Source organism: Schistocerca nitens, chromosome 8 (assembly GCF_023898315.1).
Source record: "Schistocerca nitens isolate TAMUIC-IGC-003100 chromosome 8, iqSchNite1.1, whole genome shotgun sequence".
Classification (NCBI taxonomy): domain Eukaryota; kingdom Metazoa; phylum Arthropoda; class Insecta; order Orthoptera; family Acrididae; genus Schistocerca; species Schistocerca nitens.
The window spans coordinates 511162630-511178946 of NC_064621.1; the positions used below are offsets into that span (position 1 = coordinate 511162630).

Below are 16317 nucleotides of genomic sequence, written 5' to 3' on the forward strand. Positions count from 1 at the left end.
TTACTTAAGAGTGTGCTGTGATTTACACTCAAAGGATTTTGACAGGTCACAAGAAATACCTGTAGCCTCTGATGTGTTATGTAATGAATCAAGTATATTTTCACAGTATGCGTAAAGAGCCATCTCTATATCGAAACCCTTAAGGAACCCAAACTGTGACACCACATTGTTTGCAGTCAAATGTAGATGCTTAAACACAATCTTTTAAAATATTTTTGAAAATGCTGGAAAAAGTGAAATTGGTTGACAGTTTGACAGTATCTCTTTATCCCCCTTCTTGTAATGACGCTTAACTTCAGCATATTTTAGCTAGTCTGAAAATGTTCTACTGATGACATTGATTACACAATTAAGTTAATTTAGAACTCAACTCACATGAACACTCGTTGATTAACTTCGTTGATATGTTATCATAACCACTAAACTATTTTGTTTTTAAGGGTTTTATGATGGATGCTACTTCTTTGGGAGAAGTGTGTGTCACTTCCAGTTTACTGAGACTGGTCTCAGGTATTCCATTACACTGTTTACTGGATCTGATAACCCCCCAAGCTGACAGTAAAAGAAACAAAGCACTTGCTTAAGAGGTTCGCAACATTGCATGCACTTGTTACCAATGTCTCATTTATTCTTAGAGCTATCCGTTCCTCTTTGTTTCTGGCCCCACCTGTCTCTGTCTTCACTATGTCCCATTAGTTTTTATTTTGTTGCCTAATGTAATTACCATTTTCTTGTAACAAAGATGCTTAGATTTCTGGATAACTTGCTTCCTTATTTTTTAGTGTTCTTTGTAATGCATTACAATGTTAACATATGCCTAAAGTAGATAACATTTCATCTTTCAGAACCCTTTGTTAATACCTTGGAATTCCTCTCAGGGGCTCAGCATTTATTTGCTGGGCTTGGTGACCCCGGGGTTCCTGAGCTGGGGACCGGTTAGCGCCACCAATCCCTGGTCACCATAGGCTCTGGGCATGCTTCAGTCAGCACGGCGGTGGAACGTTGTGTGTCACAGGGAATGAGGATCATGACTTGACTGACCAGATTGCGAGGATGGCAAAATCCTCCGTCTCAAGGTGTGCTGCATGCTGATGAGATACAGTGCTGTTGAGGTGGAACAGTAGTTAGCGGGCAACCTCTGCGGAACCTGTCACACCTCAGTCATATAAGAGTTACCTAGGCATGAGGGGCTCTGTCTAGGTAGACTTTTATTTCCGTAACTACTTTTGGGACCAGCATGGATACTTCAAAATCTTCTCTTCCTCTTCCCTGTGGAAAGGGTGGGCCGCTGATAGGTACCAACATCCAATCAAACAAGAGGGCTCATGTAGCCAGTCCTCCTTACTTGGGGATTACACAGAGTCTTTCTCGAGTAAAAAAAAAGGGGGGGAGAGAGGGAGAGAGAGAGAGAGAGAGAGAGAGAGAGAGAGAGAGAGAGACCCACATGCTGGTGGTCAGGATGTCTTTCTTATAATTAAACAGAAAGAGGGAAGCTTTGAGCCAGTGTTTGCATACAAAAAGGTTTAGAGGGAATCACTGAAAATCTAAACCTGTCAGGTGGTTGTGAAATGGGACCCTGTTGGTAGAAACATCCAATTCCCAACAGGTGAAAAACCTCCAGAAAGCTCAGTGCCTCAGGTAGTATGCAATAGAATTTGAATTGCACAACACCTTGAACTATAGTAAAGATGTTGTGACTTGCTGCGATCTGGTTGACATTCCCTGAGAATAACTGAAAGCTGAGTGATCCCAGAATGGCATCCGCTGATGTCCAGAACGTAATGAAATGGGTGTATGGCAATTTCGTAAAATCGGACTCCTTTGTACCAGCTTTCAGCAGCACAAAACTTCCAGAGCATGTTAAGGCTGGTTTCCTCCACCTCAGTGTACGGCCTTATTTTCCTAACCTAGAACCGAGCGAGGTGGCGCAGTGGTTAGACACTGGACTCTTCTGCCACCTCAGTGTACGGCCTTATTTTCCTAACCTAGAACCGAGCGAGGTGGCGCAGTGGTTAGACACTGGACTCGCATTCGGGAGGACAATGGTTCAATCTCGCGTCTGGCCATCCTGATTTAGGTCTTCCGTGATTTCCCTAAATCGCTCCAGGCAAATGCCGGGATGGTACCTTTCAAAGGGCACGGCTGACTTCCTTCCCTAATCCGATGAGACCGATGACCTCGCTGTCTGGTCTCCTTCCCCAAAACAACCAACAATCCTAACCTAGTGCACTGTTTTACATGTCAGTGCTTTGGGCACACCACCTTAGATTGTAAGGGAGGAGCCACTTGTGACAAATGTGGTAAGGCTGCCCATGAATGAATGTGTTGGTTGTTCACCTCCTCCAAAGTGTGTAAACTGCTCTGGGGATCACTTTGACTGGGGTAGGGGCTTCAGTGTCTTCCTTGAAGAAAGAAAGGTACAAGAGATCAGAACAAATAAGTGTTTTTCACATGGTGAGGCCAAAAAGATCTATAAGGCCTTGCAGCTCACGAAGTTCACTACCTCCTTTGTGTCTGCTCTTAAACAACCAGTTCAGAAGACTGATGCTGCTACCCAAACGGAGGTTCCTGGGTGTCAGTACTATTACCTTTTTGTCAGTGCACTTGTACTGTTGCAGTTCCTTCAAAACCTACACTTCTTTCCAAAAAATCGAAAAAGTCTGGTGTCACCAACATTGCGGAGCTCCCTGCTCCTCCTAGGTTCAGTCTGGTCCACAGTCCAGCGGTGCCATTGCCACTTCTTTGGTTGTGGCTCTGAAGCCTACCCAGGGCAAAAAATCAAAGGCCAAGCATTCACCAGCGACGGAGGTGGGAAGTAAACAGTCCGAGAATGTCATCATACTGTCTGATGTCCCTCTGACCTTTCGGTAGAACTAATGGACCTTTGTGTCGGACTGAACCCCCATCCATTACGGGCTCCCTTCCTGGTGGAGAGACAGGATGAAAATGGAATGGAACATTAATGGGTTCACGATACATGTGGAGGAACTGAAACTGCTAGTGCAGGAATGCCTATGTGCTTGTGTTTACAAATAACACATTTTAAAGCCACTGACGTTTCTGTGCTATGGGGCTGTACCCTCCTCTGAAAGGATGAGCTGATTGGGGCAGAGCCAAGTCGTGTGTGCCAATAATGCACATCACTCTTCTGCTGGATACAACCTGTAAGCAGAGGATCACTATTTGCTTGCTGTATCTACCTGTGCAAAATGCAGTAGAGTCTTGAGGCTCTCATAGATCTTGGGAACAACTTGTGCAGCCATTTCTCCTACTGGGAGACTTCAATGCCCATCTCATCGACCCTCAGGGTTGGGTTTGGAGGCCATCATGACGTCTCATGAGCTGTGTATCCTCAACACAGTTACTTCCACTAATTTCTGTACTGGTACTGGGTCATTCTCAGCAATCGATCATTCTTTCTGCTGTCCAGCCCTTGCAGACTCTGTTCAGTCGCAGGTGATTGACGACCTTCATTCGATAAATGCAGCCATGTACCAATAGCAGCAGTGCTGAAACAGGAATGTTCCCAAACAGTGCCTACAGACATTGCTTAGATGCTGGCAGAGCATTCTGCAAAAACTACTGCCAGTTCCAACCAAGATCCGGCATTTCGCTGCTACCTTGTGACTGTAGAGAGGGGCAAGTTGTATTTAAGATCACACTGTTCAGGGTTACAACTCCCCTTTCTCCTTGTGGGAGCTGGAATTGGCCCTGTCTGAGACTCGTGACACTGCACCTGGTCATGACCAAATCCGGTACTGCATGCTTAGACATTTGCCAGCAGTGTCAAAGAAATACTTTTCGAATGTTTTAATCTTATGTGGTAGACAGGTCACCTCCCCAGCCTGCAGGGAGAGAGAGGCAATTTTAAGACCTCTCCTCAAACCAGGAAAGGACTCGACATGGCCCAGTAGTTACCGGAGTATTGCCTTAATGAGCTGTGCAAGAAAGACTTTTGAGCAAATGGTTAACAGTCATTCTGGTCTGGTTATTAGAGGCTAGGCAACTCCTTAACTGCTCTCAGTTCTGGAGATTTTGGTCCATTGTCGACAACCTGAACCTACTAGAGGCAGCTATTCAACAGGCTTTTCTATGTGAACATAGCTGTATTGGCATATTCTTTGATGTCAGTAAGGCATGTAAGACTACTAGAAGACACAGTATTCTTGTACAACTGCATCAATACGGCTTTCATGACCCCCTCCACATCTCTATAAGGTCTTTCCTGTCTCAGCGGTTTTTTAGGATCCGAGTTGGTGATATGCTGTCAGATCATTTTGAGCAGGAGAACGGTGTTCCTCAGGGCAGCGTGTAGTGTTTTAAGTGTTACCCTCTTTACCACAGCCATAAATAGCATTTTATCTACGCTAAGGAGTCCTGCACAGTGCTCCTTATTTGCGAGCAATTTTGCTGTTTTGAGTTCTCACTACAGTGTTGCAACAGTGAGCCATCAGTTGCAACTTACACTGTGGATTAGAGGAGTGGGCTGCAAACACGGGTTTTCAATTTTCTGCAGATAAGTGTGTGTGTGTGTGTGTTCATTTTAATCATTCTTGTCGTATTTTTAATTTACTTGCCTTGCGTATGAATGACACCATTCTACACTTTAGTGACTCGGTGAAGTTCCTGGGCCTCATTTTTGACTCTAGATTGTTGTGGTTGCCACAGCTGAGAGACCTGAAAGCCAGGACCCTAAAGGTGCTGAACATCATAAAATGCTTTAACCACAGATCTTGGGGACAGGACACATCTGCTCCAGTTTTATAGGGCTTTTGTGTGCTCGTGGCTAGACTACCGGTGCACAGTGTATGGGTCGACGAGGCCTCGTTATCTGAAGATTATTGATGCTATCCACCATGAGGGGATTAGGCTGTGCGTGAGTGCTTATTTCCCAGCCCCATACCCAGTCTCTGTGCTGAGGCTGGTGAACTGATGCTTTAAAATTTGAAGGCAACTCCTGAATGTGTGTCATGCTTGTAAGTTCCTCACAGCTCTGAATTCACCTGCATACCATATTGTTGCTCACCCCCTGTTGAATGCCTTTTCTCCCATTGATCATGAGTGATAAGGCCATTTGAGGTACATGTTCGGCATGTACTGGAGTCACTTAGAGTGAAGCAAGTCCAGCCTCAAATCCTGGGTTTTAGTCATCTGCCACCCTGATTACTGCAGAGCCCCAGACTCATTTTAGGTTTCGTCAGTACAGGAGAGATTGTACTATTGCTTCTGTTTTTAATACAATATTTTCTGTCATATATTAGCACCACAAGTATATAGCTGTCTTTGCGAATGGGTCTAAACAGGGTTACTGTACATTCCTCCGTTGTTTTCCCAGATCGTGTCATCAAGGTCGGACTGCCTTAAGATTTAATGTCTTTGATGCAGAATTATATACAGTCTTGCAGGCACTGGAGCAGATGAGACGTTGTTTCGGTTTTAAATTTCCTGCCTGTTCCGATTCTCTGAGTGCCCTTCACTCTCTAAACGTTTGTATCCAGCAGCTAAAGTAGCCCACAATATCCAGGATGCCCTCCTCCAACTGCAACGACTGGGGAAGGAGGTGACTTTCTGCTGGGTACCAGGGACATGGGTATTGCGGGGAGTGCCAGGACGGATCTAGCAGCCAAGGCATGTCGTGATACTCAGTTATTTGAGTGTGCCATCCATGTGTGCCTCACTGTTGGGATCCAAAGTCTTGTACCAGTGGGAGGATGAGTGGCTGGAAGTGACAGACACTAAGCTCTGTCAAATAAAGCTCACAACGTGGCCGTGGCATACCTCCTTCCAGCCACGTTGACGGGACGAGGTCCTCCTCACTTTTCTTCCCATAGGCCACAACCCTATGATGTGTGACTTCTTGCTCAGGCAAGAGGAACCTCCAGTGTTTGGTGCTTGTGGAATACAGATCACTGTGTGCCACATTTTATTGGACTGTGTTTCATTTTCTGACCAGTGGGTCATGGCAGGTTTGCTGATGGGTCTGCCTTCTATTTTAAGTAGCATGCAAACAGATGTGGTTTGGATTTTAAAGTTTTGTGAATTGTCCAATATTTTTCTGAAGATGTTAGGGGAATTGTTTTAATGTGTTCACTGGGTGACTGGCTAACCCAAGTATTTTGTAAGTGGTCAGCCAGTCACATCTCCCTGACCTTTCTTTCAGCTCCTTTGTCGTTTTACTTATGTTTTAATCTGCTGTATAGCACATTTTAGAATTTCTTCATTGTCGTAGTGTGTATGTTAACATTTTCAATGTTTTATTCACATTAATTTCTTTTAATGTGTGTGAGGGCACTGATAACCTTGCTGTTGGGCGCCTGTGAGTCCCAAACACACACTGTACCTTGGAATTCTTACTCACTTCCCAGTACATTTATTTATAATGGTTTTTGTTGGTGATAATACAAATTAGTTTCAATTGAACTGCGAGATTCACAGTCATATGACATAACAGAAAATGCGTTTGCAGTTGCGAATATGGACAACCGTCAGCTGTATAATGAAATTACGACAATGACAATTTGTGCTGCACCGGGACTCACACGGATTTTGTGCATATCACGAGCAGTTGCCTTACCCAAGGTAGCCAAAGGTTCTGGAAATCAGGGAATATCAGGGAATTTCAAACTTATCAGGAAAATGTCAAGGAAATGTGGAAAAAAAACATTGGAAAAATCTCGTTTTTATCTCAGTAGATGAAATGGTTTGTTTACTGAGGTATCATGCATCATTGCTGGCTAGGTGCAGCTGAGTATGTGTGCCACTTCCCTACTGCCTCATTACTATTAGTTCTCTCCTTCCTACCACTCCTCCCAGCTTGCAGTCAGTGCTGCCACAACATCTCGCCACTAGCCTAGCAGCTGCCTACAAGTGGCAGGAAGGCATGAGAAGTGGTTTTTTTGGATCTGATTCTTAGAGACTGTAGACATAGTGGCCGGAGACAGTGGTCGTGAGTGCACGAGTTGTTTCTGAGTGACTGTATGCTTTCTGACAAGAGCTATGGCTGAAAATTTAGTTGTGAGAGTGTAATTGTCTTTCCTACCTGCCTGTCTCTGGCTCAGAAATCATCTTTATGGTGAGTTTCTGCCTTTCCTCGTTATTATTGATTCTCAGAGTATTTGAACACGTTGTCTGTTGTATGGATTGATCACTATGGTCTCATTTCATCAACATGATGTCTGTGGTTCAGGACTAGCTGGCCACACGAGTGGGTTTCCACAACGGGCCAAAACCACAGGCTGTTACTAAGAGTATCTGTAATGGATCGTGCGTGCTGGTCTGAAGCAATTCAGTTTCCACTAATGTGCAGACACTGCCTGTCGGATCTAGTCTCACTGATCTCCCTACAGGCCCTGTCTGTTTTTGTGTGGTGTAAAGCAGCAGATGTTCATGATATATCCGTGGATCCAGGACTGCAATGCTCATCAGCAGGCCAGAGGTCATGTGATGGATTTCAGGAATTGCAACTCTCACTGCAATTATATTGTACAGTGTGGCATTTTATGGACATTTTATTTGTTCTACTACATTTTGGCATTTCAAAAGTAGTTTAAATGTTGGAAAGTATGGACGATAAGAAGAAGAAAATTGTCAGTCACTGACAGTTTGTACGCTATGTACTCATAGATTTCTCAAAAGAAAAATTGCAAAATACCTGTAAAATAATAGATATAACACAGTAGGTAATAACTGACAATAATGAACATAGTAGAACTAACATTTATTGCGGTCACCTACATTGTTGGTTTACACAATTCTTCCCAACCTTATACACTTCTTTCAAGAGGCCTATTTTTTCTGAAGTTATTTCAGAAATCAGTGAATGTATTTTAAATCTGTCTTGCGACTCCAAGGAAATCCGTATTTTTGTCACAAAATATGTTTCGTTTTATTGAAGTAAACAACATCAATGATTTAAATAAAAAACTTATAATATTTGGCTTGCTTTCTCCATCTAAAAAACAGTTCATTACAAAAGCTGTTGATGTTAGTACTTAATATTTCTGCTCATATCAGGAAACATCATCTGCTTGCAAGTTTTTGTTAAATATTTCCTTGTTTGCACTATTGTTTCTTGTACCATAGCTGCAAAGACAGATTGTCAACTTCCATCTTAGCTTACTCTTGAGGTGTCAAAATTTGTCAGGGAAAAATGCTAAAACTTTCAACCACGCGTCTGCTATACCATGTGGCTATCTTAGCACGACTCATGGTCAGACCTAAACTTCTGGCTCTGATTCGTGCTCAGATAGCCAAATGGTATGGTGACTGCATGTGATAAGCAGGAAATCTGGGGTCAGGTCCCAGTCCAGCAAACATTTTCTTTGTTATCATTCCGTTATACAGATGATGATTGTCCATATTTGCAACTGCAAATACATTTCTTCTATTTCATAATGGCTGTAGTCGCTGCATTGCCTTTTGTTTCGGTCATGCATGCATGCATGTCTGAAGGAATTTTGCATCACAATTCGTAATAACTCAGGCACTGCAATATCATATACACAAAAATAATTTTCATTTCCTTGTCCAGAGTTCAGAATTGAGTTACATACCCTGCTAGTAAGTTATTCAACAATACAGCATTAGCCACTGTTTCTACAAATTATCTGAATATCTATATTCAGTGATAGAAAAGCTCTCTGAACTACGTGGTAAGTAGCCATGTTAGTTATAAAGCTGCATAACAAGAAATAATGTACTATAAATGTAAGTCAGTTTTTTCTTTGAAAAATACCATTGTAACCAAATAAATATTAATCTAATAATAGCAGATGAACGGCAGCTCTGTAGTAAAACTAAGATGGCAAGAGCTTTTATCAAAGTAGCATCTTTCTCGCTTATTTTCTTTATTAATTTTAGGTGGCATACTTGTGAATAGCATCTATACAGTATGTGAATTAATTTTCTATGATATGTTTGTCTTGTGTATACCATGACTTGTTCTACATCCCTGAAGGTTTCACTCTTGATGAGGTCTACATAATACAATGAATGAGCAGATGAAAACAGGCTGAATCTAGTCTCTGGGAGAACTTTGTTAACATTTCCTTTGTAGGAACTTTCCTTATGCTGAAGACATCCCTGTAGCTGTTTCATAATTGCCTCTACTATAAACTAATTTTTTAAACTGGATTGCAAAACTCTTATTTTATAATTGTTCTTAATGCCTTAATAATCATAAATATAAGCTGAATTGAAATTAAATGTTACCATTGTCTAGTAAATTTATGAGGAAGATGATTTAGATAAGAAAACTTCACTATTCATGTACATAATCTGTCATCTTTTCAATATTGCCTTCCCAGTAAAACAGGTCAGTGCACAAAACTCAAAATGGTTGCATCACAAAGGTTATGAGAGTATCATGCGAGGCTAGTAGGTCACTCTATGAGCAAAGTGTAGCTCCATAAGATCCAAATTTCCTCAGTTTTTTAACTTCACTAGAAGGTCCGTATAAGTAACATCTAAGGCAAAACAACTAGCAAATCAAGCCTACATGCAGTGGCTTCCTCCCTGTAACAACATTCATCTTACTAGTCAGAGACTGAGTAAATGCCATGACAGTGTTGAAGCACAAGGACTGCATATTTTGTAATAAATTACCTTGCTCAGTCAAAATAATAAATCCTTCGGGAAGACAGTTACCAGTATAATACTCCAGCATTATTTTTATTGTGTTGCTGAATTTATGGAGACGAATTTATGTCACATGTAACTTTTTGTTGACAATGTAATAATGTTGAATGGTGTGGTAGCTAACTTACATTTAATACTTTTGTTGATATATGTACAGGGTGACCCGAAAGTCCATCTACATTTGAAAATGCTGCAGTTCATGGGATAATCTAGGTAGAGGTAAAAATTGACACAAATGCCTGAAATGACATGGAGTTTTATTGAAACAAAAAATGAGTGCAAAAACCGGCTAACAGGTGGTGCTGGACAGTAACACATCAGTGACGCCACATGAGGATAAACACCTGCTGGAAGGTGCGACTTTAATGCAGGACAGTGCTTCATCCCATATTGCTAGATTTGTGCAAGATCTCTTGCGCACATTGTATGGTGAAGATTATGTGCTGAGCCTCCACGTCAGTCGCGCTTGGCCTTCCTGGTCCACAGACCTTTGCCATGTGATGATTGGTTGAGGTTTTAGCTGAAGCCACTATCATCCAGGCTTATTAGGTGTGCTAAAAGATAACATCGGACAGCATTTTCTCACTGTACCTGCTGATATGCAGTACAGTGCTGCTCACAACAGTGTCCCACAACTACAGGTATTGTTGATTGATGGCCGACATGTTGAGCATTTGTTATAAAGAACATTGTCTAGATAAAAATCCACTATTACACTAATTATTGCTCTTGCATCACATGAAGTGCTATCTGTCGGCCATTTCATGCCTATTTTTTGGTTTCAATAAGACCCCATGTCATTTCGAGCATGTGTCAATTTTACCTTCTACTTATATTATTCCATGAAGTATTGAAATTTCAAATGTTAATGGACTTTTGAATCCCCTGTACTCTGTGCTCTACAGTACATATATATTTTAAAATGATTGTAGTGGAAAGATATGCATGTTCTGTTGTTTACAGTGCATGAATATTTAAAAAAAATCATTGTAATGAAAAGCTATATGCTTCTTCAACAGTTGCTGTAACTTATATCCCTTATAAACATGATTCTGTGGCTATATTGTTGTTATTATCTTGATTTGCACTGTTTGGTTCTTCTAGCATGCCCAATACACCTTTTTTTTTTCTTTTTGATCGTAATTTTCCGTATTTGTCTGAAATCTCTGCACTCCTTCTATGCATCATTTCCACTGAATATTGCATCTATTATCTGGAACTACCTTAAGGTCTAGCTGCATTTCTCAGATCCATTGGCATCCTGTCTTCTTTCTCATCACAAGTTGTAAAATCCTGTTTGTTTTCATTTGCAAGATCTGGAAGAAAGGAGAGATTCTTTTCTTCTTCATTATGCTGGTGATGGGTCTCTTGAGAGAGACAGTTTCATTGGGCAGGAGTCTTGACTTCTTTGATCTGGTATTTTTTATTTACACTAGTTCTGATGATTCTTCTTTCAGTTTCGAGAGATGATCAGTGTTCTTTCATTTTTAATTTGGAACTGGTTTTGCATGCATAAGTGACTCCCAGAAGAGTTACAGTTTTATAGTGTTGGATCTTAGTGTCAATAGAGAAGCATTTATTATTATTCATTGGCAAGGTTGGAAACTGATCTCTCTTTATTTTGTTGGTTCTATTTATCTATGTTTCTTTTTGACATAAGTGTGATGATTTCTCCAGGATATTTATACTTCAGAACTATGTTAATTTTTTGGTTGTTTATGAAGATGTTAGCTATTTTTATGGATTTTGTGAGAATGATCTCAGTTTTCTCAAATCTTGTAATTCTGTTTTAAGATATTTTTTGGAGACATGGTCTGGGCTTGTGCTTTTACATCAAGACTTAAGAAAGACCAAAATCGTCTACAAAACCCAAGCAGCTTGTTCTTATTGAGACTTTGGCTCTAATTATGATTTTAGATGGGTTTTCCTTTTGCCAAATTTTCATAATGTAATTGAGAGCTGCACCAAAAAGCAATGGGGTTAATCCACCAATTTTTCTATCATCAGTATGTATTGTGAAAACTTTAGAAATTTTTTTTCCCTTGAACTTTACCTTGGAATGTGTGTTTTTTACAGTTAGTTCGATGATTTCTATTCATTTGGTATGAAGACCACATGATCTGAGGATTTTTAAAAGTGTATGTGTATGGATACTATAATAGGCTTTTCTGAAATATGTGAATGGAATAAACAGCTCTTTATTTCTATACTTGTAATATTCCATAAGCTATTTCAAGCTGAGAATTCTTTGTGGGCAGTTTTTGTATAAGTGGAATCCTCCTCGGTATTCTACAAGTTGTGGTTCCAGAATGTTTTTGATATCTTAAATTATATGGGAAAAAATTTTGTATGTGTAATCCAATGGGTTATTCACTCCAGTCTTGTCACAGAACCCATTGTACCAACAGTATAGCTTGATATATCTCCCTTTTTGTCATTACTGACACTGGGTAAAATAAATGCAGTGGTGATATTGGACTCATAACTTTCATTAATCGTAAACTGCATACTATATCAGAATAAATATATGTATTTACAACAATTCATTTATGTAAGAATCTATTCCCTAGAGGTTTTGAAAGGATTTTGAATTCCAACAGCTTACTTAGTTGTGGTTTATGTTTCTTCAAAATAATGTGATGTGGTACAAAGTCACGGACAAAATTTATTAATATGGCAGAGAAACACTACGTTTTTCCAATTTAAAAAAATTCACTTTGTTGGAATGACCAAACTCCATCCCAAAAGTGCATTTCTAGAAGGCCTGCAAAATCCCTTTGTCTGATTACCATAATTTTTTTATTGGGCTCAAAACTTTTTGATTCATAAATTTCATTACATGTGGAAGACAGATGTCAAATGACATTAACAGGTTGGATATTCCAGCAGTTCGTATTTTTGACTTCTACAGTTTCCCCATTGTCAAAAATTTTTGTAGTGATTGTGTTATCCTAATGAAAGAATTTTTTTTGTCCGAACCAGACCTCTTCTGCCCATAACTTTCTGGTAGATAAAGTTGCATTTTCCTTTTTTAGTACAAAGCCTCTGGCTTTAATTACTCTTTTGCATGAAGTGGTGGATCCAAGTCTCATCCTCAGTAAAATATTGATGCACAAAGCACTTGTGTTCTTGTTAAGGTAATTCAAATCTTGCTGAGAAATTCATTTTGGAATTTGATTTTGGTCAACATGTTTATATTTTACAAACCTTTCTCATTGTTAATTCTTTTGCAGAATGCATCATTCTCTTTATTTTGATATGCCAAAGACGTCAAATGTTTTTTGCATATTTTAATACCTATTATCTGGTAGCATGTTATGCAATTTCTTTCTATTTTCATCTGTGGCTGCAGTTTTTGGACAACCTTTACACTGAACATCTTTAGGAGAAGTACAGTCATATTTGAAGAAGATACTCATTAGTCAATTGTTGAACCTAAAGGAACAGACTATACAAAATAGATAGGTTTATTGGGTGTGGAAGGCATCAGTTCATTTTCAAAACTCATCTGTTGTGTGTAATGAAATTGTACAACCATTACTTTTGTTGCTGGCCAAGCCTTTGAAAGAGGGAGAAAAATGGTATCTAATTTTAGAAATGCAAATAAAAGTTGTTTATCACTCGTTTGTGCTGTATTGGCTGAACAACAGACTTTCCTTGTCATTTTAACTTATTCAGCTGAAAGTTATTCATTATTTCAGGAGCCTAATGTTGATCATGGAGACCATGGAAATGGTGATCCGGATGAAGAGTTTGACGAGATGACATTTGAAGATTACATTCCTTTTAAAGTGGAGGCTACATATGATGAGTAAGAGTTATTCTTTTTTTTTTTAAAAAAATAGTGAATGTCCTCTTACATATGTATTTTTGTTTCTAAACAGTATTATCTAAACAGTACTATACAATTAATTAAAACATACTGTTCATTTTCAGAACTTTTCAGTGTGATTTGTGCTTCTGTTTGTAAAACATTTTTCATATTCATTGGTTTGGCTGTGGCATGAAAATCTTTCTATCTTTTAAACCACTTTTACCTCTTTGTCTTAAGCAATAGAGTCATGTAAATGCTTTTGCTGTGGCAGATCTCAAGAAGCAATACAAATTGTTTCTCCTACAACCAATGAGTGTTACAATTCCAGATAGCTTTTGTACTCATCTGTGATGTAGTTTTTGTGTAGTTATAGCTTTTACTTAAAATTAGCTAAATAATCACATCAAATGTTAGTAAATGAAGTGTGTGATTGAAAGTCTAGTCCAGGAATAAAATATTTTTACTCACAACACTCAAGTTTCAAATACCTTTACAATAGTGCTCACAAGTATAGTTTTTATTCCTAAACATGCAATGTTTATTTTTGATTCTCTCTCTCTCTGGTGTGTGTGTGTGTGTGTGTGTGTGTGTGTGTGTGTGTGTGTGTGTGCGCGCGTGCATGCGTCTGTGTTTGGGGGAGAATTAGAGATTTCTGAGCATGTTTTAACTTTTTGGCTGTAGTGTATAATGCATTTGGTAGCAATTCTGCAAAAATTCCTGTTTCCAGCTGCTTGTGTTATATATTTATTCGATAGACATAGCAACACATTTACATGCAGCATATTTTTACATTATGAGAATATGGTCCTTAACCAGATTGTGTACTGCTGATTTGTTGTTGCGATGAATTTCAAAGCACAAGGACTTTTTTCCCTCCAGTACAATGTGTAGTAATTTTGTATTGGTTGTTAAACAATCAGGTTCTGAAAGAAATAGTTGATTGTACATTGCATAAGCAAGAAATGTCTTCTCAGGATTATCTATTTAGAATAAGATCTTGAATTCAGCACTACATGGTGTTCCGTACAGTTTTGAAATAATAATAAAAAAAAAGGATTACTTGCTACCAGAATTTGTTACATTAATTTTTGCCTCATTGAGCATGATTTACAAGGGCTCATGAAGAAGACTGAACCTGATACACCCCTGATGGCTGCTCTTTCATATTTGAAAAGAGAGAGGGTAGGTGGCAGCACTGTCCGTCCCTACACACCACAAAATGAAAGTGTAGTGATAGGAATAGTGTGGACAGTTAATTCTCTGTGCTTATTTAAAACATAAAGTTTCAAAAATTTGTGAAATGCAGTGCTAATGATAATCAACCTGATCCTGCAATATTTGGGTTGTTGAAAGACCATAAGAGACAAGTTTTTCTTGCAATACAAAAAGTGAGTCTTGTGATGCAGTCTTGTTGTGTTACAGAAGTAACTGTCATTATGACACTTGTGTTCATCTGTGATGATCTGATGATTCACATTTATATACATCACTCTGCTAGCTGTTGTACAATGCAATGTGAAGGGTACTTTGTACCATTTCTTGCCATTCCCTTTCTTGTTCCATTCATGGATGTAGAAAAAGCTAGTAAAAAATGATGGTATATGTGCCTCTGTATTCGTCCTAATTTTGACCTTATGGTCCTTATTTAACATACCCCTTGGAGGTAACAGAATCATTCTACAGTCTCATAAATGCCAGCACTTTAAACTTTCTCAATAACATTCCACAAAAAGATCACTTTCTTCCACGAAGTGATCCCATCTGAGCTCACAGGTCTGTAATACACTCATACTGATCGACTCAACCAGTAATAAATCTCTGAATTACTTTGATTTTTCTCTTTAACTCAACATGGAGAGGATCGAAAACACATGAGCAATACAAAACGATTAATTGCATGACTGTTCTATGTGTGGTCTCCTTTAAAGGTGTGCTTCACTTTTGCTGAACCCTCCCAATAACTGTAGTCTGCATTTTAGCTCCCCTACAACTGACCTTATGTGCTCATTCCATTACACATCATTTCACAATGTTATGCATAGATATTTAATTGATAAGAATGTGTTTGAACATTACACGGATATTTTTTCATTCCATACACATAAACCTACATTTATTCACATTCAAAGCAAGTTGCTATTCATCTTTCCAAATAGAAATTCTGCCGAGGCATGTAGTAAAAGTAAGAAATCATTTTATAATTGAAGCATTGAGTGCCAAATAGGCACGTAAGTGAGACTGAAAATATTGCTAAGCTTTTGAACAATGCTCTTTTTTCAGAGCTAGCAAGTACAGAAAGCCCCCCCCCCCCCCCCCACACACACACACATATACACACTTTTTTGCATAGTTCATTTGTTGTGGAATTACAATGTGTTGGTAGTACAGCATAACTGAGATGAAGGCTTCCATTCAGTCCCTTGTTGACAATATGAAGATGGTATCTGTTGCCGAAAGAACAGATACCATTGATGACCGTGCAGCTTCTCTATAATGAAATGATAATTAAACCGAAACCCTTAGCTGCTGACAGGTGTTGTTGATATACATCAATGGGGACAGCTGAAAATGTGTGTCCCGACTGGGACTCAAACCCGGGATCTCCTGCTTACATGGCAGACGCTCTATCCATCTGAGCCACCAAGGGCACAAAGGATAGTGCGACTGCAGGGACTTATCCCTTACACGCTTCCTGCTACACCCACATTCCCAACTGTCCGCAACCTACATTTGTAGTATTAGTAACAATACGAATGTAGGTTGTGGACAGTTGGCAATGTGGGTCTCATGGGAAGCATGCAAGGAATAAGTCCCTGCAGTCGCACTATCCTCTTTGCCCTTGGTGGCTCAGATGGATACAGCGTACG

At 39.5% G+C, this 16317-nt stretch overlaps 1 protein-coding gene across 7 annotated transcripts in view; it reads left to right on the forward strand.

Annotated features, from left to right (window-relative positions):
• LOC126199258 (oocyte zinc finger protein XlCOF6.1-like) overlaps positions 1 to 16317 on the forward strand; it is a 94667-nt gene that overhangs the window by 20379 nt on the left and 57971 nt on the right. For all 7 annotated transcript variants that reach the window (XM_049936059.1, XM_049936062.1, XM_049936058.1 and 4 more), the window contains one exon: positions 13338 to 13447. In XM_049936059.1, the coding sequence (XP_049792016.1) occupies positions 13338 to 13447 (110 nt within the window). The remainder of the gene's footprint in view (positions 1 to 13337; positions 13448 to 16317) is intronic.